The sequence below is a fragment of the Notolepis coatsorum genome (genome assembly GCF_963971535.1).
Source record: "Notolepis coatsorum genome assembly, chromosome: 1".
NCBI classification, from domain to species: Eukaryota; Metazoa; Chordata; class Actinopteri; order Aulopiformes; family Paralepididae; genus Notolepis; species Notolepis coatsorum.
The window spans coordinates 101,592,909-101,616,441 of NC_140165.1; the positions used below are offsets into that span (position 1 = coordinate 101,592,909).

At 45.7% G+C, this 23,533-nt stretch overlaps 1 protein-coding gene across 1 annotated transcript in view; it reads left to right on the forward strand.

Annotated features, from left to right (window-relative positions):
* The window catches only part of LOC311244932 (disintegrin and metalloproteinase domain-containing protein 33-like), a gene marked incomplete at its 3' end in the record, with an annotated part of 311,892 nt that extends 289,331 nt beyond the window's left edge, over positions 1 to 22,561 (forward strand). Inside the window, exons 4-5 of the mRNA XM_084334639.1 lie at positions 21,948 to 22,023; positions 22,556 to 22,561. Of these exons, the coding sequence (XP_084190765.1) occupies positions 21,948 to 22,023; positions 22,556 to 22,561 (82 nt within the window). The remainder of the gene's footprint in view (positions 1 to 21,947; positions 22,024 to 22,555) is intronic.
* Positions 22,562 to 23,533: the final 972 nt, after the last annotated feature.

Genomic DNA, 23,533 nt, shown 5'->3' on the forward strand with positions numbered 1-23,533 from the left:
ATTGGATACGTTCGTGCGGAGCACACCAAGCTCCAGAGAGGGACCTAGGAGAGCAAACGATGGCCGAAGATTGGTGACTGTCATGCACCAATCAGAATCAGTACCGAGCAGCAAGAACCACAGTACCCCCTCGATGAAAGAGAAGTGGAAGATGGTGTGCCCGTACTGCGAAAGGGAACACTGGTTGTCACAATGCGACCTGTTCAAGAAGATGACCGCTGAAGAAGTGAGTCAATGGATAAAGTCCAACCGACGCTGTTACCGATGTGCGCGCAGTCACATGGCAGCCGATTGCCGCTTAAAGAAGAGGTGTAGTCGGTGTGACGGAGCCCACCTAGATGTCCTACACGACAGTAACAGAAGAAAGCCTGCACCTTCCAGCAGCACAAAGGCAAGTGTTATGTACATTGACCCCGCCAGCAGCGGGGGCGCCCAGGTGCTCTTAAAGGTGGTCCGCGTAACACTGAGTTACCAAGATAAGGTCATGGACACCTACGCCGTCCTTGACGACGGGTCAGAGAAGACCCTTCTCCTCGCGTCCGCTGCGGCCCAGCTGGGGCTGCGGGGGAGCGAAAACCAGATGACGATTCGGACAATAAGAAGAGATCTAAAGACGATAAAGGGCGAGAATGTCTCCTTCACTATCGCAGCAAGCGGGCAGCCAGAGAGACGGTATAGGATTACTGATGCTTTCACCAGCCAAGAAATAGGCCTGTCGCAGTACACCTACCCCATCGCCAAACTGATGGATAAATATGTGCACCTGCGCAAACTACCTATCCCGCTCATAGACGGGGCCACCCCGACCCTGCTGATAGGCTCCGACCATGCAGACCTCATAGTCCCGATAGACCGAGTCCACACAGGACCCAGAGGCTGTCCTGCAGCAGTCGAGACCCGCCTAGGATGGACATTACAAGGCCCCCTCGCTAAGTCTCTTAACCGAACAGCAGCCACTAACTGCCTCCACTCCAGAGTGACAGAAGAAGACACCACTCTCCTACAGCACGTCGAGAGGCTATGGACACTAGAGACAATGCCCTTTAAGAACGAAAAGAAAGACATTCGTTCCAAGGAAGACATTTACGCTATAGCCCTCCTCGAGCAAGGGACAAAGAGAGTCAACGTCAACGGAGTGATGAGATACGCAACTCCACTCCTGAGGCGAGAGGGTATGCCTACCTTTCACGCCACAAAAGAAGCGATGGAGCGGTATCTATTGAACACAGAGCGGCGCCTAGCCAGAGACCCCGCTCAAGAGACTGTGTACCGCGCTGAGATTAACAAGCTAATCACAGCGGGACACATAAAGAAAATTGACATTAAAGAGGCCGATCAGACGACCGAATCATGGTACGTGCCGCACCACAAAGTCCACCACAACGGCAAGGATCGTATTGTGTTTAACTGCAGCTACCAGATCGGATCACAAAATCTGAATAAAGAGCTCTTGCCCGGCCCAACACTCGGCCCCTCTCTACTAGGCGTGTTACTACGTTTCCGCCAGGACCAGGTGGCCATCAGCGGCGACATCAAAGGGATGTTCCTGCAGGTGAGACTAGTGGAGGAGGACAAGCCCCTGCTGCGGTTCCTATGGAGAGAGAGGATCGGGGATGAGCAACCAGCCATCTATCAATGGGAAGTCCTCCCTTTCGGAACCACATGCAGCCCATGCTGTGCTACGTTTGCACTGCAAAAACACGTCGCAGAGGACCCAGCAGCAGATGAAGAGGTCCGACAAAGTGGAGGAAATAGTTTCTACGTGGACAACTGTTTGCAAAGCGTCTCGACGCCAGAAGAAGCCGAGGCTCTTCTACTCAAGCTCCGCGCCTCCCTGATCAAAGGCGGCTTTGATCTCAGGCAGTGGGCCAGCAGCGACCCGCAAGTATTGCGCAGCCTCTCCCCCGAGGACAAGGCAGCGAGCAGCGAGACCTGGATGGCGACCATCCCAGGAGAAGCCCAAGAAATGACACTAGGACTAGTCTGGCGCTTCAAAACAGACTCGCTCCATTATAGACACAAACCCCTGACCAAGGAGCAGGGAAGGTCGACGGCACTACCGACCACCAGACGGAGTGTATACAGAACACTCGCCAGACAATATGACCCGTTGGGATGTATTCTACCTTACACCACCAGGGCAAAGATGATTGTAAGAGCGTTATGGGACAAGGACCAGGGCTGGGACGACCCCATACCCGAACACCTTGCATCCACAGGGAGAGAGTGGGAGACGGAACTCCGCTCACTCCCAGGTGTTAACATACGCCGCAGCTACTTCCCACCCACAGTGAGGCCAGAGACATGCAAGATGGATCTACACGTCTTCAGCGACGCCTCCGAAGTAGCCTACGGTTCGGTGGCTTACTTGCGTGCCCGAGAGGAGGGAGGAGAAATACATACTGCTTTCATCCTGGCTCGCTCAAGAATAGCCCCACGAAAGCAACAATCTATCCCGCGTCTAGAGCTCTGCGCAGCCCTAGCAGGAGCGCAGCTCGCCACGTTAATCCAACGTGAACTCACCATTCCGGTGCAAAGAACAATCTTGTGGTCAGACTCCACGACAGTACTCACATGGATCCGGTCTGATTCGTGCAGATACAAGGTCTTCGTGGGAGTCAGAGTCACAGAGATTCAAGAGTTAACAGAAGTAGCGAGCTGGAGGTATGTGGACACAAAACACAACCCAGCTGACGTCATCACCCGGGGAATGTCCCTGGATGACCTCACCCGTCACAACCTCTACAGTGACGGACCAGAGTTTCTCAAGCTCCCGGAAGAAGAGTGGCCTACACCCACCCCACGGGAGGCGAGTAAAGAGGAGGCCGAAAACAAGAAATCTATGTTCTGTGGATTGAACACACTCGTCTCCACAGACCCCGACATAGACGATTGCCTCACCCTAGAGAGTGCGCAGCTAAAGACATTTCTGTGGCACCACCCAGAGGTTCAGCCCACCACTGACATTTCAGCAGCTGACTACGAAGAAGCAGAACTTCTTCTACTACAACGAGCCCAGAGAGACTCGTTCCCCGACGAGCTAGACTGTCTACAGGGAGCAAAGCCCGTCCCATCAGACAGCAGACTGCTCCACCTAGCACCCGAGAGCGACGCCCATAGTCTCATCAGAGTGGGTGGTCGTCTGCGGAGAGCCCCAGACTTACCGGATGACGTCAAGTACCCGATAGTCTTGAACAGCCAACACAAGGTCACAGAGCTGATCATAAAGAAATACGACGAGGATGTGCACCACGCAGGGGCAGAGAGAGTCTTCGCGGAGATCAGACGTCGTTATTGGATACTGCAAGGGAGAGAAGCAGTGCGGCGCTTCCAGCGAACCTGTCTAGACTGTCGTAAGTGGCGAGCACAGCCCAGTATACCCCGGATGGCAGACCTACCTCCCTGTCGCCTCCGACTCGGCGACAAGCCCTTTCACTCCACCGGTATGGACTGTTTCGGCCCGCTGTATATAAAGAAAGGAAGAGGAACCGAGAAGCGGTGGGGTATTGTATTCAAATGCATGACCACCCGAGCGATACATATCGAACTCCTTCCAACCATGAGCACAGACTCATTCCTTATGGCCTTCCGAAGATTCACATCACGGAAAGGAAAACCGTCTACATTATTGTCTGATCACGGGACAAACTTCAAAGGCGGAGAAAGAGAGCTGAGAGAGAGCTTCCAAGCTATGGGCCCAGAACTTAAGACCCACCTCGCTCCATCCCAGATTGACTTCCAGTTTAATCCCCCGAACGCACCTCACTTCGGTGGAACCTGGGAACGAGAAGTACGTTCCATCAAGACAGCCCTGTACGCCGTGCTTGGGGCCCAGACCGTGGCGGAAGAAGTCTTAATGACAGTCCTCACGGAGATCGAGGGAGTATTGAACTCAAAGCCCCTCGGTTACGTCTCAAGTGATGTAGCAGATGTCGACCCAGTCACCCCCAACACACTCTTGATGGGGCGGCTGGACCCCGCGCTACCCCAGACAATGTACAGGCCTGAAGAAGCGAACGGCCGAAGAATGTGGAGGTACAGTCAAGTATTGGCTGACAAGTTTTGGAACAGCTTCCTACTCCACTACCTACCGTCTCTACAGACCCGCCAGAAATGGGTAAAAGAGAGAGACAATTTGACAGAAGGAACAGTCGTCATGATTATCGACCAGTCACTACCCCGAGCTATGTGGCCGGCTGGCCGCGTAAGCAAAGTGATCACCGGTGCCGACGGAAAGGTCCGAGCAGCTGAAGTGCTCGTCCAAGGGCGGACCTACACCCGACCCGTGGCGAGGCTAATAGAACTGCCAAGGCTCCCCGATACTATCGATGACGACCATGACCCCATGACTTTGTGAATTGACTGACCCTCACAGCAGACATTGAGTAGTGGACAGTGCGGTTAATCTGTCTCTGCTTAGCTAATTAGTAGGGGTGCACCGATATGCAAATTTGCCGCCGATACCGATACCGATTGTTCAATTAACACAATCGGCCGATACCGATACCGATACCGATATTAGTGGCCCAAAAAAAAATTAAAAATAAATATTTTTAATATTTTTTTTTTAATATTTTTTTTTTTTATTTTTTTTTTTAAACTACTGTATATGTGCACGCGCGCCCTTTTGATGGTGCGTGACATGAAAAGGCTAATGGCGGTGCTATGGTGTTATTTTACTAATAAATATAATCTGTTTCTGAGCATAATTCTCATTTTGTTCTTTCGTGTGGTGAAGTATTTTATTTGTTGCAATTTGAGTAAAATGACTGGAGTTACCAACATTTTCGTTAATAACTGCTGCTTATTGTTGATATAGCTGGTTAATTGTTGTGTGCTCGCTAAGGCGAGGATAATGTTTACTTGTATTGTATGACTCATGAGCATTATAAAATAAAACACATGGCATGGTGAATACAGGTGCAGCTCAATAAATTAGAATATCGTGGAAAAGTCAGTATATTTCACTGTATTATTGATGCAGTCATTTGTGCACTGCAAAAGGAGCCCTAACCAAGTGTACTGAGTGAGCTGTAAGACATAATCATCCAAATTCAAACAAATGAAGGCTAGTTGAAATATTTCACTTTGTGTGTAATGAATCTAATCTACGAGAGTTTCGCTTTTTGAATTTAAATACTGAAATAAAATAACTTTTCCACGATATTCTAATTTATTGAGCTGCACCTGTAAATCCATAAACATATTTATTGATGTTTCCTTTTTTTGTAAGTAAGTAAAGAGGCCTATGTTCATATCGGTGAGCACAATTTGTAACACAAGACGTGTAGTAATATTTTATTTATTCATTGTATTATTATTATTTAATTTGTTGCCATGCCTAAAATAATAGCAGAATTCAGTGTTTCTCGTCAGGCGCAAAAAGGAACATCATCTCAGCTGTGAGTGTGCGCACGCTTCTCAAGGCCGCAAAAAGGAACTTTAAGGAAGTAAAGAACATAATCTTTCGTCAGAAAAATCAAGGCAGCTCTCTGAATGTAACGTTATTTATATTTCAACTAAAGAAAAGCGGGGGTGTCTGAAATATCTACGGTACCGTGCTGTTTTTCTTGTACACAAAACAAATACGAAGACAATGTCGGCTGTATGGGCTCATTTCACGGTGTCAGAAAGAGAAAACGGACGCTATGCTAATTGCAACAAATGCTCCGTTGATGTTTCAAGGGGAGGCACCTCAACCAGGGATTTTAATACATCAAATCTGATCAACCATTTAAAATCAAGGCACGTGGAAGATTACAATGAGTATATGAAAGCCACATCGGCACTGGCTACTACGAACGTGCAACGCAAGTCCTCGACCTCGACTCAGTCTCTATTAACACACGCATTCGAGCGCAGCCAAAAGTTAGATAGGGACAGTGCCAAAGCTAAAGGTATCACTAAGAAGGTGATGGAGTTTATTGCACTAGATGACCAACCCTTCTCCGTTGTGGAAGACGTGGGGTTTCGGAGGCTGGTGGAGTACATTGAGCCCCGGTACACACTGCCAAGTCGGCGTTATTTCGCTGACGTCTGTCTACCCGACATCTACAATGTTGTGGCCACACACATTCACGAGCTACTGGCACTTGATGTGCACGCCATTAGCTTCACAACTGATATATGGAGTTCTGATGTCAGTCCCATGAGCATGCTTAGCCTCACCGCCCAATGGGTAGACAAAGATTTCAAATTGGTCAAAGTGGTGTTGCATTCGCAGGAGTTTACAGGGTCCCACACAGCAATAGCAATCTCCGCAGCATTCGATAAGATGTTTGCCACGTGGAAAATCGACAAATCACAGGTGCATGTTGTCGTGAGAGATAATGCCAAGAATATGTCTAAAGCGATGAAGGACAGTGGACTCACCAGTTTTGGGTGCATGGCACATACTCTCCAGCTGGCAGTCCACGAGGCAGTACTGAGTCAGAGGAGCATCGCGGATGTGGTCGCAATAGGCCGAAAAATAGTCGGTCACTTTAAGCATTCCCCACTCGCGTACTCACGCCTACATGCCCTGCAGAAGACAGGCCAGTTGGGTCCAATAAAACGGCTCCAGCAAGATGTTTCCACGCGCTGGAACAGTACTTTTTATATGCTGCAAAGCCTTCTAGAACAGAAGCGCACACTCGCTGCATATTCCGCAGATTATGACCTCCCCGCAACTATCAATGCGCACCAGTGGGGATTGGTTGAAAACGTCCTCACACTTCTCTCTCCGTTTGAACAACTGACAAGAGAAATTAGCGCATCTGAGGCGTCGGCTGCTGACGTCATTCCATCCGTGAGGGCCCTGAGACGCCTTCTGAGCAAGGACGTTGACACAGACCATGGTGTCAAAACCACAAAGACCACACTGCTAGAGGCTATAAATAAACGCTTCGATCAAATAGAGTTTGACCCCATCTACAGTATTGCAACCGCACTGGATCCTAGATATAAGGACCGCTACTTTGATGGGGATGCAAAACGACGTGTATTAGACCTAATTCATGCAATGCCTGGTGATGACGAAGCGCATAATGCAGAGGCAGCTGGTGGCCCACAGCAGAAAAGGGCACGGACGGACGAGGCACGGTCCACTCTGCACGACATGTTCGATGAGATTTTGGAGGAGAGTGGGCCAGAAAGGCCACGCTCAAGCGCATCGCAGCAACTGGATGGGTATCTTGCAGAGGTCTCCATTCCCAGAAATGAGAGTGCACTTGAATATTGGAGCAATAATCACGGCCGTTTCCCTGTACTGGCACAGATGGCACGCAGATACCTATCTGCCCCATGCACCAGCGTGGACAGCGAGCGGCTGTTCAGTGCTGCGTCTCATGTTATAGATGAGAAGAGAAACAGACTGAGCTGCGACAAAGCAGAGATGCTTCTATTTATCAAGAAAAACATGCCGCTTTTTCTTAAGAATCGGAAGTAGGCTAAAACAATGTGCGAAGCCGCTCTAAACATCGCTCACTTTAATGTTCCTTTTACAATGTGACGTGTTCTATTCATTTCTCAGTTATTGAATACAAGTGTATTCTACAACCTTTTTTTCTTTTTTACAATGTTAAATATATTGGCTATATATTTATATATCTGTGCTGTGCTTGATTGAGAAGTTTGTTACCGAATATAATGTTCGAATCAGCACTAGGCCTGTTGCGTTATTGAGCGCTGATTCTCGCGTTAGAGAATATTCATTCTTGGTATGGAATGCCATACATATATTTCTTGATGTTTCCTTTCCTTTTTTAAGTAAGTAAAGAGGCCAGTAAGTAAAGAGGCATATGTTCTCAGTGAGCATAATTTGGTGTAACACAAAAAGAGACGTGTATTATTATTTATTTAATATTTTATTTATTCATTTTATTATTATTTTATTTGTTGACATGCCTAAAAGTCAAGCATAGGGCTAAAACGTTCTTAAAAACAATAATATATTGTTTTGTTATATGAAAGAATGTTATAATAAAAGGAAAGCTTTTCTATACATGATTTGTCTGATTGATTGTTTGAAAACTTTATTAACAGATTGCAGAATGGGTACAATACAGTACAGCTTAATACAACTGGGCCCCGTTCCATGTACCGGGATAACCGAGTTAGCCGGATAACTTTAGCTGGATAACTGTGTTAGCCTGCCTTTCCGATTTCATGTACGTGGATTTCCCAAATCACCATGACAACATATCCAAAAGTTTGAGCCTGCTCGAAAGCAGAGTTCAAGTTCAAGTTAGCCTGAACTATCGCCACGCCCCCGCAAAGAAGTGACAGCCCGTTTCCTGAAACTATTCCCACAGTCTACGATCTGCATTATACCATTCTGAATTACGTTTTTGTGCTCCATTCTTCCAGAGGGGGCTTTTGAAATGTAAAATAGACCCAAAATGCTGATATTAAATTCACTTTGTCCTAAATAATGCACGTTATATATACCGTGGCGACGGTGGCGCTCGCTCGTGCGATGTACACATGATGTGGTTATTTTAATTGTAACTGGGATTAAGATGTCTGATGAGATGCGCTGTTTGACGGATTTGAGAAATTGAATGAGCCGTTGACGTCACATTAATGAATGAGGATAAAGAGATAAACTTCATTCAAAACAACGGATATTCTAAACACGGGTCTCTCGTTCATTAATGTATAAACAATGAATTTATCCCATCTGGCACAGTGGCCCAGCGGTAGTGCTCATGCCTGCCAATTCAGCGACCGGGGTTCAAATCCCCGTGTTTCCAATATGATTTTTTTGAATATAATATTAATGATTATACGCCAAAGTAGCCTGGTTTTAAGTTAAAATATTATAAATCTACATGCATTGAGGATGTCATTCTTTATATAGCTCTCAACGTGCACCAAATTGAATTATTCCTATATTGCAAAAAGAAGGAAAAGACTAGGGCCTTGAACCCCGGTCGTCCGTGTGAAAGTCAAAAGAAGAACCCGTTACACCACAGAGAAGATAAGTAAAAGATTGACTATACATCAATCAATGGGTAAGAGAGCCGTATCGTAATTCTGTATAACAGTTAACTAATAATTTTCGCTAGCAAGATCTCATTTGATTATTCAATCCAGCAGGCAAGTTTAAAGAAATATAATCTGATTGATTGAGGTAATGAGGGACTTAGAATTAGCCTATAGATAACGCATTTAACTTGTCGGCGAGGCGATTGAGCCTATTGCAATCTGTCAATAAAGTCTTAAATCAATTAATCAATCAATGCCGTTGAGAATCAGGGTCTCTGCCATCGATACGTGCTGGCTTTCCACCTAAAACGGGAGCGCGCATCTAGCCTGACTTGAGCCTGACTCTCAAGTCTGGCTTGAGTTAACGAGACTGAATCCTCCTTTGTGAAACAGGAAAATCCCGGCTTTGAACATCGGGTTAACTGAAGCTGGATAATGGACATGTTGATCGACTTAGTTGAACCACGTACATGGAACGGGGCCCTGCTAAGACTATAAGACTGGAGGATGAAGACCAGCCAAATACTTTCAGCTTGTTTACATAAGGGTCCTCCATTTTCAATTCATCAAAACATTTAGAGCAGCGGTTCCCTAACTTTTTTTTTTAATATACTCACTGGCTTTCATAACCTTACAGACTAACTTCTTGTCTTGCTCAAGACTTGTTTATGACTTGAGTTTTAATAAGCGAGAGCACCTCTCTCAACCAGAGCTCAGCCTCTCAGCCAATGCAATAGAACCATTTTGATTGACAGTCGATTCGGCCAATTACGCCCCCAACGCTAGCACCCACCTCCTGCTGTTCTTACCACCAATCGGCAAGCGTTTGATCTGCTTGCGAGAGGTAAACAAGCTGCTGCCCGCCGACCAGCGCTCGACAAAATGACCAAACGAGAGACAATGATTTTATTTACTGCAACAAATGTTATAATAAAACAAAGCCTTTCTATACATTTGTCTCATTGAAAACTTTATTAACAGATTGCAGAATGGGTAGTTTGGTACGGAATGAGCAACGGAATGAACAGAGCTATGAACGGACTCGGAGTAATGCCTTGCTGCTATGGGTAATAATAATATGCTGATGTTATTGTCCGTGTAACACTATATAACGTTCGTTAATGCCACAAAACGAATGCCTTGTTAATCATAAGTAGTAACTGATGCAGTAGCTTGTGTGTGTGTGTGGGGGACCGCGGGCGCTGTGCAGGTAGGTCGCGACTCGCGAGTGAACTTTTTTTTTTTTGCATTTTGACGCTACACAAATTGGTTATTTATCGGCGACTGCTATCGGCACATTTGAGCTTATCGGCCGATAGGCCGATAGGTGTCAACAAGGCACTTATCTGCCGATACCGATACCCGACCGATATATCGGTGCACCCCTACTAATTAGGTGGGACTAATTAGGGGGCGGCTGTTACGAAGGATCAGATTAAACCGAATATATATATTTATTTGTTGATATATATTGAATAGTATTTGTATATCGTTTGATATCCCTTGTATATTCCTTGTACATATACACGGAATATCCCTTTAGCCTACTATAGCCCATAATAGTTCATTCTCCTATTGGACAAAAGGACCAGGCGCCAGGGGACCAGCCCCCGGAGCCAAGTTCAAAGTTACCGACAAGACATGTCTGTACTAGCCCCGGCCCTGCGCAGGGATACGGCGACAGAAATGAGAGTGGCACTATTTGTTCACCGTGCATATAAATATAGCGCAGGTGGATACAGAAGTTAGTTAACCTAGTTTGTTACCCACTAAGTGAAGCCTCACCCACGATACGACGTGCGGTGAAGTATGGCCTGTTTGGCCCCAGAATAGCATTGAGACCGCGTGCGAATTAATAACTGAATTGTCAGAGTTTGGCACTGTACCGTCGAGTGCGACGTATTTCTATTAAGTTAATAATAGTCTATTGTGTATGGTGCATCGTGCGGTTAGAGTTCTAAAGTGACCAGCATCTCCAACGCTTCCTCGTGTTAGCTAGATTCTTATCCAGGCTGGGCCGACCACATGGCGCTTTCATCCGAGGAGATCTAGGCGAGGACCGAATGGACATGTACACTGGATTACCTACCCGACGACTGCTTAGCCCTTTGCGGCTGGAATATATATTTGCTTTGGTACTGTGATTTGTGGAGCGGATAATCGCCGACGCCTGTGAGTGTTGGATTTACCCCCGAGAGGAGTCAAGGTCGAGTCGGCGCTCAGAGAGCCTGAGGCCGCCTAGCTTTCTTCACTGTGGAGCTACAGCCTACAAGAGAACCAAGCTGTATTCGTCTGCGGATCAAGAGTCTATCGCACTGTCTTCTGTACTCGAAGTCTCCCTAGATATCGTTGACCAGACGTTCTACTACCGACAGCTCTCCTACCCCCCCTGCCGGCTTACAACCGGGAGGACCCCTTCCAGTATATCCCGCTATATCATTAAGTGTACCATAGATATAATTCCCTAAGAGCCAGGTTGTATACTTGCCTCCTGCGTAACCAGAGAATGGACATTCAGTGTTGATTTGCCTACGAATACTCATTTGCCTTACAAGTGCAATCAAATGTAATATAAGTATCATATGTACCTTTTGCTCCATTAAATACTTGATTAATACCTTTGACTGGAACCGATTTCATTGTGGGAAGTGTTCATCATATTCATATATTGTGTACTGTATGGCCAGTAGTTAAAGTACATAAAGCGGTAGTGGTTTAATGATACCATACTTATCAATACAGTCAGGGAATTGTACCCCTCAGTTACATGCAGTATAGACAAGGTGCAGTATAGACAAGGTGCAGTATACACAAGGTACAGTATACACAAGGTGCAGTATACACAAGGTGCAGTATACAAGGTGCAGTATAGACAAGGTGCAGTATACACAAGGTACAGTATACACAAGGTGCAGTATACACAAGGTGCAGTATACACAAGGTGCAGTATACACAAGGTGCAGTATACAAGGTGCAGTATAGACAAGGTGCAGTATACACAAGGTGCAGTATATACAAGGTGCAGTATACACAAGGTGCAGTATACACAAGGTGCAGTATACACAAGGTGCAGTATACACAAGGTGCAGTATACAAGGTGCAGTATAGACAAGGTGCAGTATACACAAGGTGCAGTATATACAAGGTGCAGTATACACAAGGTGCAGTATACACAAGGTGCAGTATATACAAGGTGCAGTATACACAAGGTGCAGTATACACAAGGTACCCTAACTGGCATGATATCGTCAATTCTGAATAAACGGAAAATACATAAAAGACAACGTTTGAAGAAGACTGGTGTTGAACCTACTGTAGTTGAACCTACTGTACTCAGGGGCACAAATAATGAGACTGGAACTGACCAATCATTTTGATGAAGGTTTTTCTGATGCAGTGGATGGGGGTGTCTCCAGAGAGTGGTACAGTGGATGGAGGTGTCTCCAGAGAGTGGTACAGTGGATGGAGGTGCTTGCCCAGAGAGTGGTACAGTGGATGGGGGTGCTTGTCCAGAGTGGTACAGTGGATGGAGGTGCTCGCCCAGAGAGTGGTACAATGGATGGAGGTGTCTCCAGAGAGTGGTACAGTGGATGGAGGTGTCTCCAGAGAGTTGTACAGTGGATGGAGGTGTCTCCAGAGAGTGGTACAGTGGATGGAGGTGTCTCCAGAGAGTGGTACAGTGGATGGAGGTGTCTCCAGAGAGTGGTACAGTGGATAGAGGTGTCTCCAGAGAGTGGTACAGTGGATGGAGGTGTCTCCAGAGAGTGGTACAGTGGATGGAGGTGTCTCCAGAGAGTGGTACAGTGGATGGAGGTGTCTCCAGAGAGTGGTACAGTGGATGGAGGTGTCTCCAGAGAGTGGTACAGTGGATAGAGGTGTCTCCAGAGAGTGGTACAGTGGATGGAGGTGTCTCCAGAGAGTGGTACAGTGGATGGAGGTGTCTCCAGAGAGTGGTACAGTGGATGGAGGTGTCTCCAGAGAGTGGTACAGTGGATGGAGGTGCTCGCCCAGAGAGTGGTACAGTGGATGGAGGTGCTCGCCCAGAGAGTGGTACAGTGGGGAAGGCATTCATTAATTGTGGTGAAATACAGTTTCACTTGATAATAGATGTCAAATGCTCCTGATGAATCCAATTTATTTGCGGTTGCTACTTGAGCGGCTTTTTCCATTTCCCCCTGAAGCTTGAAGGACACGCCGTGCAGAGTAATCACCAATCAATAACGCTCGTCCTCTCCTGGATAAGTGCCGATTAGAGCTACCGCGGTATTGATGTTTTCCTTACCGCACAAATTTGCGAAATATTTCCTACCGCTGCGGTTATTACCGCACACACACACACACACACACACACACACACACACACACACACACACACACACACACACACACACACACACAAAGTTTGAATGCATTTTTTTTTTTTTGTAGTCTACTCTTATAGCCTGCCTCTAGTTTAATGTCTATCTTTAGAGGATGACTTTGCAGCATGAATATTGTTTGGGATTCGGCAAGCACGCATTCGTTATTAAAAGTGAAACACGGATTCAAAGTCTCCCCTCTGGGGCAGGGGTGGTAGCGGCGCGCCCGCCGGTTACCCCCCCGACCCTTTCTTCTTCTTATTATTATTATTATTATTATTATTATTATTATTATTATTATTATTATTATTATTATTATTATTATTATTATAAGGTTACTACTTATGATAGTAACGTTATATAGTTACACGTTCAATAACATCAGCGTATTTACCGGACCATAGCAAGGCAAGCGTTACTCAATTCATATCTCAGTTCCTTTCTTTGCTCAGAGCGTGCCGAGTTGTACCCATTCTGCGGTCTGTTAATAAAGTTTTAAATCAGACAAGTGTATAGAACGAAGGGCTTTTATTATAACATTTCGTTGCAGTAAAATCATTATGCCTCGTTCCCCCTGAGGAGCGACGGTAATCCACTCCGGTCTCCGGCGGGAGCTAACGTATTAGCCGTGTTGTGAGCTCTGATCAATGGCTGACATTCAGGAAGTAAAAACGTAAGGTTATGTATATAACCAAGTTCTATGAATTATGGCGACGCTCAGCATCATCTGCACTGTACTTCACTTCGTGCACGTGCACTGAATAAAAAATTCCACCATGTACCTTTACATCCACAACATTCGTCTGGCCACACCCCCATCCGCTTACCTTCATAAGCAGGTGTGTGGTCACCTACTCGCCTTCTTCCCAAACTTTCACCACAAGGCGAGATCAAGGGCCGCAGTGGCGTCTGATGCTGAGCGTCGCCATAATTCATAGAACTTGGTTATATACATAACCTTACGTTCTATTTCATTATGGCTTTCGCTCAGCATCATCTGCACAAGAGAGGCTGAGCGGGAGCCATAGCCCGACAAATGTACCCCGCTGAGGCCCCCCACAACCATCAGACCGGGGAGGACCGAGCCCCCCGACCCTCCCTAATGGAGGATACCCCCCCTATTGGAAGCTTACGGGAGGGAGACGGATCCGACCGTGCGAAGAGGAACTCAAGCAACTCAACACACAGGGTGAGCAGACCGTGGCTTGACCCCACGACTACACACACGCACAACCCGCATGCCACCAGGGAACAAACGGAAGGAACAACCTCGTTACTGCCCCCAAAATCACGGGGTCAAGAGCAAACCCAACCCCGTGGCAAGGTTGTAGCAGCGGAGCGCGAAGGAAGACCCAGACCCACTGAAGGGACTGGTTCCCCTGGAAAAAGGGGGCCCGGAGAGGTCAATGACGCTAGGCATCAAGACCCCACCAGGCGGTCACTTAGTGACACCGCCCCCCACATCGCCAGCGTATTCGGATAAGGCCCCTCCAAGAGCGGGCCCTTTCTCCCCAATAGCACACCGCCTGGCACACTGACCCTGCAGAACAGGCAGTCAGCATGGCCGTAAGCACACAAAAAGGTTAACCAACGGAAGCAGGCAGCGCACCGGGGAAACCAGGCAGCAGGCTGTAACCTGAGCCTGGAGCACTGCGGACGAGACAGGCGCCAAAGGAGTCAGCTGAAAACAGCCCCCCCGGCAGAAGGGGCGTATGCTGGCGTTGTTGATCACCATGACAAAGCCTCCATTAAAAAAAACCCACCCAGAGGGGTCGAAGACAATATCGCCGTATTTTCTCGAAATAGTGAGAGAGAAAATAAAGATATGATGTCAACGTATCTTCCCGTTCTTTTGTTTTCCAACTTTCTTCTACTAACAACCTCGTCAAGTGGGGATCTACCGAAGGCACTTCCTTGTGGTGAAAGTGAAGAAGGAGGCGAGTAGGTGACCACACACCTGCTTATGAAGGTAAGCGGATGGGGGTGTGGCCAGACGAATGTTGGGATGTAAAGGTACATGGTGGAATTTTTTATTCAGTGCACATGCACGAAGTGAAGTACAGTGCAGATGATGCTGAGCGAAAGCCATAATGAAATAGAACCTAATACGCGCTTGCCGATTGGTGGTAACACACTGCAGGACGCTCCAACGTGTGACGCGTCTCTCTTCTGACCAATCAGTGGTCTGCAGTGTTTCATGTGACTTTTCTGGTACCCAATAGGGTCGCTTGGAACCTCGACAGAGAAGTAGGGTATATCTGCAGAGCCGCAAGCCCAACGAGAGCAGGGTACTTTATTATTATTATAAAAAACAGCGGTGATGCGGTATTCAGCCCAACTCTGCGGTGGGCGTGCTGTAACAGCGATACCGCGGTAATACCGATACCGCGGCAGCTCTAGTGCCGATACAGACTAGATATCACTTAATTGGAGGAGAATCCAGGGTCGTGCTCAATTCACTTTCAATTGAGCGTGAGCTCGGTCTCTTTTGAAAGGTAACATTCTTTTTCTTTTTAAACTTTGGCCATTCCGCTGGCTCTTTTTTGCGTTTATCGCATTTACTCTGGTCAAGAATGACCGACAGAAACAGGCTGAAGGGGTACAGATGGGGGGGAAGACACTCTGGGAAAGGCACGGCTGCAGTCCGGGATTCGAACTCGCTAAACCCCAGATCCGTGACGAGCACGGTTGTCCCCGGCGCCGAAATAGCGCTTGAGGTACACGGTGAGCTACTGGAGCTCCCCTGAAAGGTAACATTCTTAAGTTGCTGAAGCAAAAAAGAAGAATCACTTTGAGTGCTAATGTATTAGAGAAACAGAGGTTTGAACACACTGAAATTAAATATTTTCTCCTTACTTTTTTGTTGACTTGTGGCCAGATTCCTGTTTTTGGGTTCCAGCATAGAGGTCCATGCTGGAAAACACTGCGGTTTCATAGCCTGAAGTATTTTGTAGTACAGGTCCACATTTTATAGAAATCCATAAAAAAATTTGTGCTTGAGAAAGGTTTTGGTAAAGTGTGTACCGGAGAAATACAGTGTGATTACAGCGTGAGGGCCGTTGCGTGCTAAGAGGTTAAAGTGTCTAGCCACTGAAACCTCAAGGAGCACATGTCGTGACCTACTGAGTTAAAGTGTCTAGCCACTGAAACCTTCAATAACACATGTCATGGCCTTTAGCCAGGTCGTCTCTGCCCGTTCAAAATAAAGGTACCTAAAGGACAGTTCGGTGCCCACTCCTGCTCAGGGATGCCGTGTCAGTGGGCCTCTTTGGTCGGCAGGGTCGCTTTATAAATGTATTCCGTTACAGTTACAAGGTACCTGTTGAAATATCTATTCAGTAACTTACTTCTAAATATCACAATATAAAAGTAATGTAATCTGGTTGGTTTCAGTTACTTTTGGATTACCTCAATGCCAAATATGGAAAAAGACAAAAGAAAATATATGCAAATGCTTCTTTAAATTAGACGTGGAGTCAGGGACGGACTGGGTCTAGAAAATGGCCCTGTAGTTTTTGACCCAGACACGGCCCACTGCAATCAGCCTGCAGATATTCCTCCACACTCGCCCCATCGATGCACATACAAACACACCAGCTCTTAATGACATTTATAGGCTAAGCATAATGGATGGATACTCTAGGCCCACTGGTACTCAGACTTGGCCAACCCAAGAGCCACATTGATTAAAAAAAAAAAGCTAAATTACAAAAACACCCCATTCCTAAACCAACACCATACTAACAGGCGATTTACAAGCTATGAAAAAGCCTGATCACGTAGGTTTACTGCCTGCTGTACCAGTAGGCTACTGGAATGTATTACCAACATTACCATGGCAACCTTAACTATTAATACACATGGCAAAATCACAAACTGTATTATTGTCTTTAATAATAATTTTACATAAAAAAATAAAATGCAATCCTGAAAAAGAACAAAACAGGCAGGCAGAAAAGTGGCAATTTTCTTTTACTTGAACTTGAGGACTGCAAAGCTTAGCTTTATACTTTATACTTATATCACATGCATGAGCCTGGTCTTTTTTGAAAGATAACATTCTGAAGTTACTAATGCAAAAAAGGATAATCACTTTTAGTGCTAATGAAATAGAGTAACAGAGGTTTGAACTTGAGTTCAAGTTCAAGTTCAAGTTCTTTAATAGTTGTCATACAGAAGTACAGAATACTTTCATACAAAATGCTTCTTACTGTTACGCTCCAGAGACTGTGCTAGACAAGATAGTATCAAATAACATAATAACATAATATAGCATGAATTTAGAAGAAGAATGAGGTCACAGTTGTTCGGTATAGACATATGTACAATGTTCTGAGTTACCATATAATATACAATACACAATACTATGCAGTGTACTAATGTACAGTACTATCTAGTGCAAAGCAGAAATGGGATGAGGTACAATTTTAGGTACAATTTACAGTAAGGTGTACGAGTTGTAGTGCAATCCTTCATCCATAAATATAAAGTGTGGGGAGTGGGTGCTACAGTGTGTTTGTTTAAAGTGAGTGTGTGCGTGTGGATGTGTGTGCTATGTGTGTTTGGTGGTTGTTGTTGTGTAGTGTTCATTCATTGTTCGTTTAGCAGCCTGATGGCCTGGGGATAGAAGCTACTTCTGAGTCTTTCTGTGCTCGCCTTGAGACTCCTGTGTCGCTTGCCTGACGGCAGCAGTTCAAAGAGGCAGTTGTTCGGGTGGCTCGAGTCCTTAATAATTCTCTTAGCCTTCCCCTTGCAACGCTTGTTGTAAATGTTCTGGAGAGTGGGGAGCCCCCCTCCAATTGTGCGTTCGGCTGAACGTGTCACTCTTTGAGTTGAACTTGAACTTGTGTACTCACATTTTTCTTTAGTGGTTGCAGGATTCCCGATTCCATTATTCCAGCATAGAGGTATGAGCTGGAAAACACTGCGGTTCCATAGCCTGAAGTCTTATGTAGTACACGTTAATCTTTTTATAGAAATCTGTGCAGAAATGAGTCTTTTAGTAAACCGACGCCACAAAAAAAAGAGTTCCAAAATCCATTTCTGCCATCCACCTCCGTGCGTTGTGAAGTCTGAGTCACAACTGATTTTTGCTCCTCAACTTTCACCTAGCTCCTATATTCGCACCCCCCTTCCCATGAGGGGTATCGTTGGAAGCGGACACTCGTTGGCTACAACACTGACCAATCATTTTCGCCATCAGCAACCCCGAGCCGGTAGACGATCGCAAAGTGCCGTGACATGTGCGCAAGTGCTTGCGGGGACGTATACGTCCCGGTGCGCATTAAGAGGTTAAACTAATGTGGGTATTATCATGTAACGCTCGCTACTGTATTCCATTACTCCCCAAGCCTGCTGGTCAATAACTCAGCCTCCACACAAAGGCTGAAAAGGCACACGTCCTGTGTGTTGTCATTGATGCACGGCGCCATTGTGGCTCTCGCCCCCGGGACACCCTGGCATTTGACATCGGGATTCTTTGTCGCCATGACAAATGTCACCTATTTCTCCCACAGGGTAAAATGGATCCAATGTATCTTTGTTGCAAGGTGACCTTTCAGAGTCATAGAGCGGTAAACCGGTGTTTTTTGTCCTCCACAATCTTGTTATCTGTCTATCAGACACGTGGTAACAAAACTTGTGCACCCAAATGGAACGGACGTGAACAAAGTCGTTTTACTCAGACTTTATATACTTAAGTGTATTCTTCAGACATTATGTACACTGAAGTGTTTTATTCAGACTGAAGTGTTTTATTCAGACTTTATTAATACTGAAGTGTTTTACTCAGACTTTATATATACTGAGGTGTTTTACTCAGACTTTATATATACTGAGGTGTTTTACTCAGACTTTATATATACTGAGGTGTTTTACTCAGACTTTATATATACTGAGGTGTTTTACTCAGACTTTATATATACTGAGGTGTTTTACTCAGACTTTATATATACTGAGGTGTTTTACTCAGACCCTGTGGAGTCAGAGGAGACACTCCAGGCTGCACTTGAATGCACAGACTGGAGTGTGTTCCGTGACAACACAGCCAATATTAATGACTACACTGAAACGGTGCTTGACTTTGTCTGTACTCTGGTAGAAGAAACAATCCCCTCTACCACAATTAGAGTTTACCCAAATCAAAAGCCTTGGGTAGATAAATCCGTCCGTGAGGCTCTGAAAGTGCGCACCTCTGCCTACAACGCCGGGCTTGTGACAGGCAACATGAATGACCACAAGGTGGCTAGATACAACGTTAGGAGAGCAGTAATAGAGGCAAAACGGCGTTACAGGGATAAAGTTGAACTTCAGAACAGGCTGACTCTAGAGGTATGTGGCAGGGCCTCAGAACGATGACAAATTACAAAGGCACCTCCCTCAAGCTGAACAGTGACATCTCCTTAGCAAATGATCTCAATACCTTCTATGCGAGGTTTGAGGGTGTGAATAACAACACCAGCCTACAAACCACTGCAATGGAGGGGGGGGGGCACTGCTGATGGAGACTCAGTGTTCAGGATAACAGAACATGAGGTGAGGAGGACCTTTAAGAAAGTGAATATCAGGAAGGCAGCAGGACCGGACGGCATCCCCGGGCGCATCCTAAGAGTCTGTGCCGACCAACTGGCCCCGGTATTCACTGACATATTTAACCTGTCCTTAGAACAGGCTGTCATCCCCACCTGTCTGAAGAAGTCTACCATTATCCCTGTACCCAAAAAATCTACGCCCGCTTGCCTCAACGACTACCGCCCTGCAATTTGCATATCGCCCCAACAGGTCCACGGAGGACGCCATAGCCCATGTGCTGCACACAGCAGCATCACACCTGGACAAGAGGCAGGGGAACTATGTGAGAATGCTGTTCATCGACTACAGCTCAGCATTCAATACCATAGTCCCCTCCAAACTCATAGCCAAGCTCCGGGACCGGGGCTTGAACTATGACCTCTGCCAGTGGGTCTTGGACTTCCTGACGGGTAGACCCCAGGTGGTGAGAGCAGGCAACTGCACCTCCTCATCCATTACGCTCAACATAGGGGCCCCCCAGGGCTGTGTTCTGAGTCCCCTCCTCTACTCCCTGTACACACATGACTGTGTGGCACAGCGGAACAACAACACAATCATCAAATTTGCTGATGACACAGTAGTGGTGGGCCTGATCTCTGCCAACGACGAGAGGGCCTACCTGGAAGAGGTAGAGAATCTGTCGCAGTGGTGTCAGGAGAACTGCCTCTCCCTGAACGTCAGCAAAACAAAAGAGATGATTGTGGACTTCAGGAGGTCGGGGGTCAGGGACTACAGCCCCCTCAGCATCGACGGGGCACCGGTTGAGAGAGTGAACAGTTTCAAGTACCTCGGAGTCCACATATCCGAGGACTTGACATGGACCACACACATTGACAGTGTTGTGAAGAAGGCACGGCAACGCCTCTATTTCCTCAGGCGCCTAAGGAAGTTCCAAGTCAGTCAGAAGATCCTTAAGAACTTCTACTCATGCACAATAGAGAGCATCCTGACTGGCGATATCACCTCCTGGTTTGGGAATAGCACCGCACAAGACCGTAGCAGACTACAGAGAGTGGCCCGTTCAGCCGAATGCACAATTGGAGGGGGGCTTCCCACTCTCCAGGACATTTACAACAAGCGGTGCATGGGTAAGGCTAAGAGAATTATCAACGACTCCAGCCACCCAAACAACTGCCTCTTTGAACTGCTGCGGTCAGGCAAGCGATACCTGAGTCTCATGGCAAGCACAGAGAGAATAAGAAGAAGCTTCTATCCTCAGGCCAGCAGAATGCTAAATGACAATAACACTATGTAACAACCATCAAATGCACGCACAGCACACACATCCACACGCACACACTCACTTTAAACAAACAACTCACTGCAGCACCCACTTTACCCACTTTAGAACACCTAAACACACTTTATATTTGTATTGGTAAAGAATTTGCACTACAACCCATACCTCATTACACCTTACTGTAAATTGTACCTAAATTGTACCTCATCCCATTTCTGCTTTGCACTGTATAGTATATAGTATTATTGTATTGTAACTCAGTTACTTCTACTCTGCATTGTACATTGTATATACTGTATGTATATACTGAACACTTTTGTCCACGTACTTGACTTCTATTTTATACTTGCTATACTTATTTTATACTTATCTATTTTTGTCTAGCACAGTCTCTGGAGCGTAACAGAAAGAAGCATTTTGTATAAAAGTATTCTGTACTTCTGTATGACAACTAATAAAGAAACTTGAAACTTGAACTTGAACCTTGTCCTCAGTCCTCAGAAATACATGTATGCAGGGGACTGAGCGAGTGTAACTAGGAGGGATTGTGTGGAAAGACATACTTACAATTAGCCTTTGTGCAAATTCACAATAAGCATACAGTACATGTTCTTTGTTGTTCTTTGTCTTTGTTGTAAATACAATTGAAGAATGTTTCACATATAGAGGGATTTTGCTCTCCATGGGGGAACAGACTATGTTTTTGGAGATGATTTGAGCGTCCTAACCCTCTCTCTCTCTCTCTCTCTCTCTCTCTCTCTCTCTCTCTCTCTCTCTCTCCTCTCCCTCCCTCCCTTGTCATTTTCTCTCAGGGAGCTTTTGGGTCCAGACTTCACAGAGACCCACTATACAGAAGACGGACCTGTGACCGTGGCTGTCAATCACACTGTAAGTCTCTTTCTCTCTCTCTCTCTGTCTCTCTCTCTCTCTCTCTCTCTCTCTCTCTCTCTCTCTCTCTCTCTCTCTCTCTCTCTCTCTCTTCTCTCTTTCTTTCTTTCTTTCTTTCTTTCTTTCTTTCTTTCTTTCTTTCTTTCTTTCTTTCTTTCTTTCTTTCTTTCTTTCTTTCTTTCTTTCTTTCTTTCTTTCTTTCTTTCTTTCTTTCTTTCTTTCTTTCTTTCTTTCTTTCTTTCTTTCTTTCTTTCTTTCTTTCTTTCTTTCTTTCTTTCTTTCTTTCTTTCTTTCTTTCTTTCTTTCTTTCTCTATTTTTCTTCCCCCCCCTCTCTTCCTAACTCTCTCTTTCTCCTCTTTCTTTCTTTCTTTCTTTCTTTCTTTCTTTCTTTCTTTCTTTCTTTCTTTCTTTCTTTCTTTCTTTCTTTCTTTCTTTCTTTCTTTCTTTCTTTCTTTCTTTCTTTCTTTCTTTCTTTCTTTCTATGCTTTATTGGCATGCATGTCAGATGAACAGTATTGCCAACGCATCAAGGAATAAAATAAATGAATAAATAAATAAAAAGCAGGTTGTAAGAAGACTAACTACAGCTGTCATGTGTTGTGCTGGTTTGCACTGATCTCTCTCTCTCAAGTCAAGTCAAGTCAAGAGTTTTATTTGTCACGGCATACAAGTATACAGTGAAATGCGGGGGGTCTTGCCCGCAACGATTGTGCATAATACAATAATAATAATATAATAAGAATCCAATAGAACGACATTGTGCAATAATACAAGTAATCAAAGTAGGGCATATCGGTATATGTACATGAGTTTTTACAGAGCATGGTAAGACATGCTAGGTCCTTTTACAGAGCATGGTAAGACATGCTAGGTCCTGTGATAGTGCAATACACTGTTAGCTACGGATGAGGCACTGGGTCTTTATGTACACTCTCTCTCTCTCTCTCTCTCTCTCTCTCTCTCTCTCTCTCTCCCTCTCCCTCTCTCTCTGTCTCTCTCTGTCTCTCTCTCATTCAACAACATATTACAATATTACAAAACAAAACATAGGTTTTATGCTTCATTAAAATAGAACAAGAAAGAAAAATGTATAATTCAGTACATGTAGTTATTTGGCTCAAAATATACATGAATAAAACAGGATTTGCCAACACCTCAGGCTATGGCATGCTGACACACACTGGGCAGCGAGACCAGCGGTGGCTCCTCCCCAAGGAGAACTGGGATTTGAGATTCTTTCTGTACATTTTTAAATGAATGACGGGTGAATGTGTCGGAGAAAGTGCACCTCGTTCTCAACCTCACTGTCGTACAGTGACCACATGTTCTTTGGTCTCCTGGTAACCAAGTCTGCCTTTCTCAACGGCTAGACTGTGGTCACTGAGCCCGTACCTGGTGAGGATCCATCTCTGCTTAGACCGTGTAGAGAGATACTCTTCCAATGGTTTATATCATCCAATTTTCTTTTTAAAGTCAACAAAACAAGCTAATATTTTTCCGTTTTTTGGT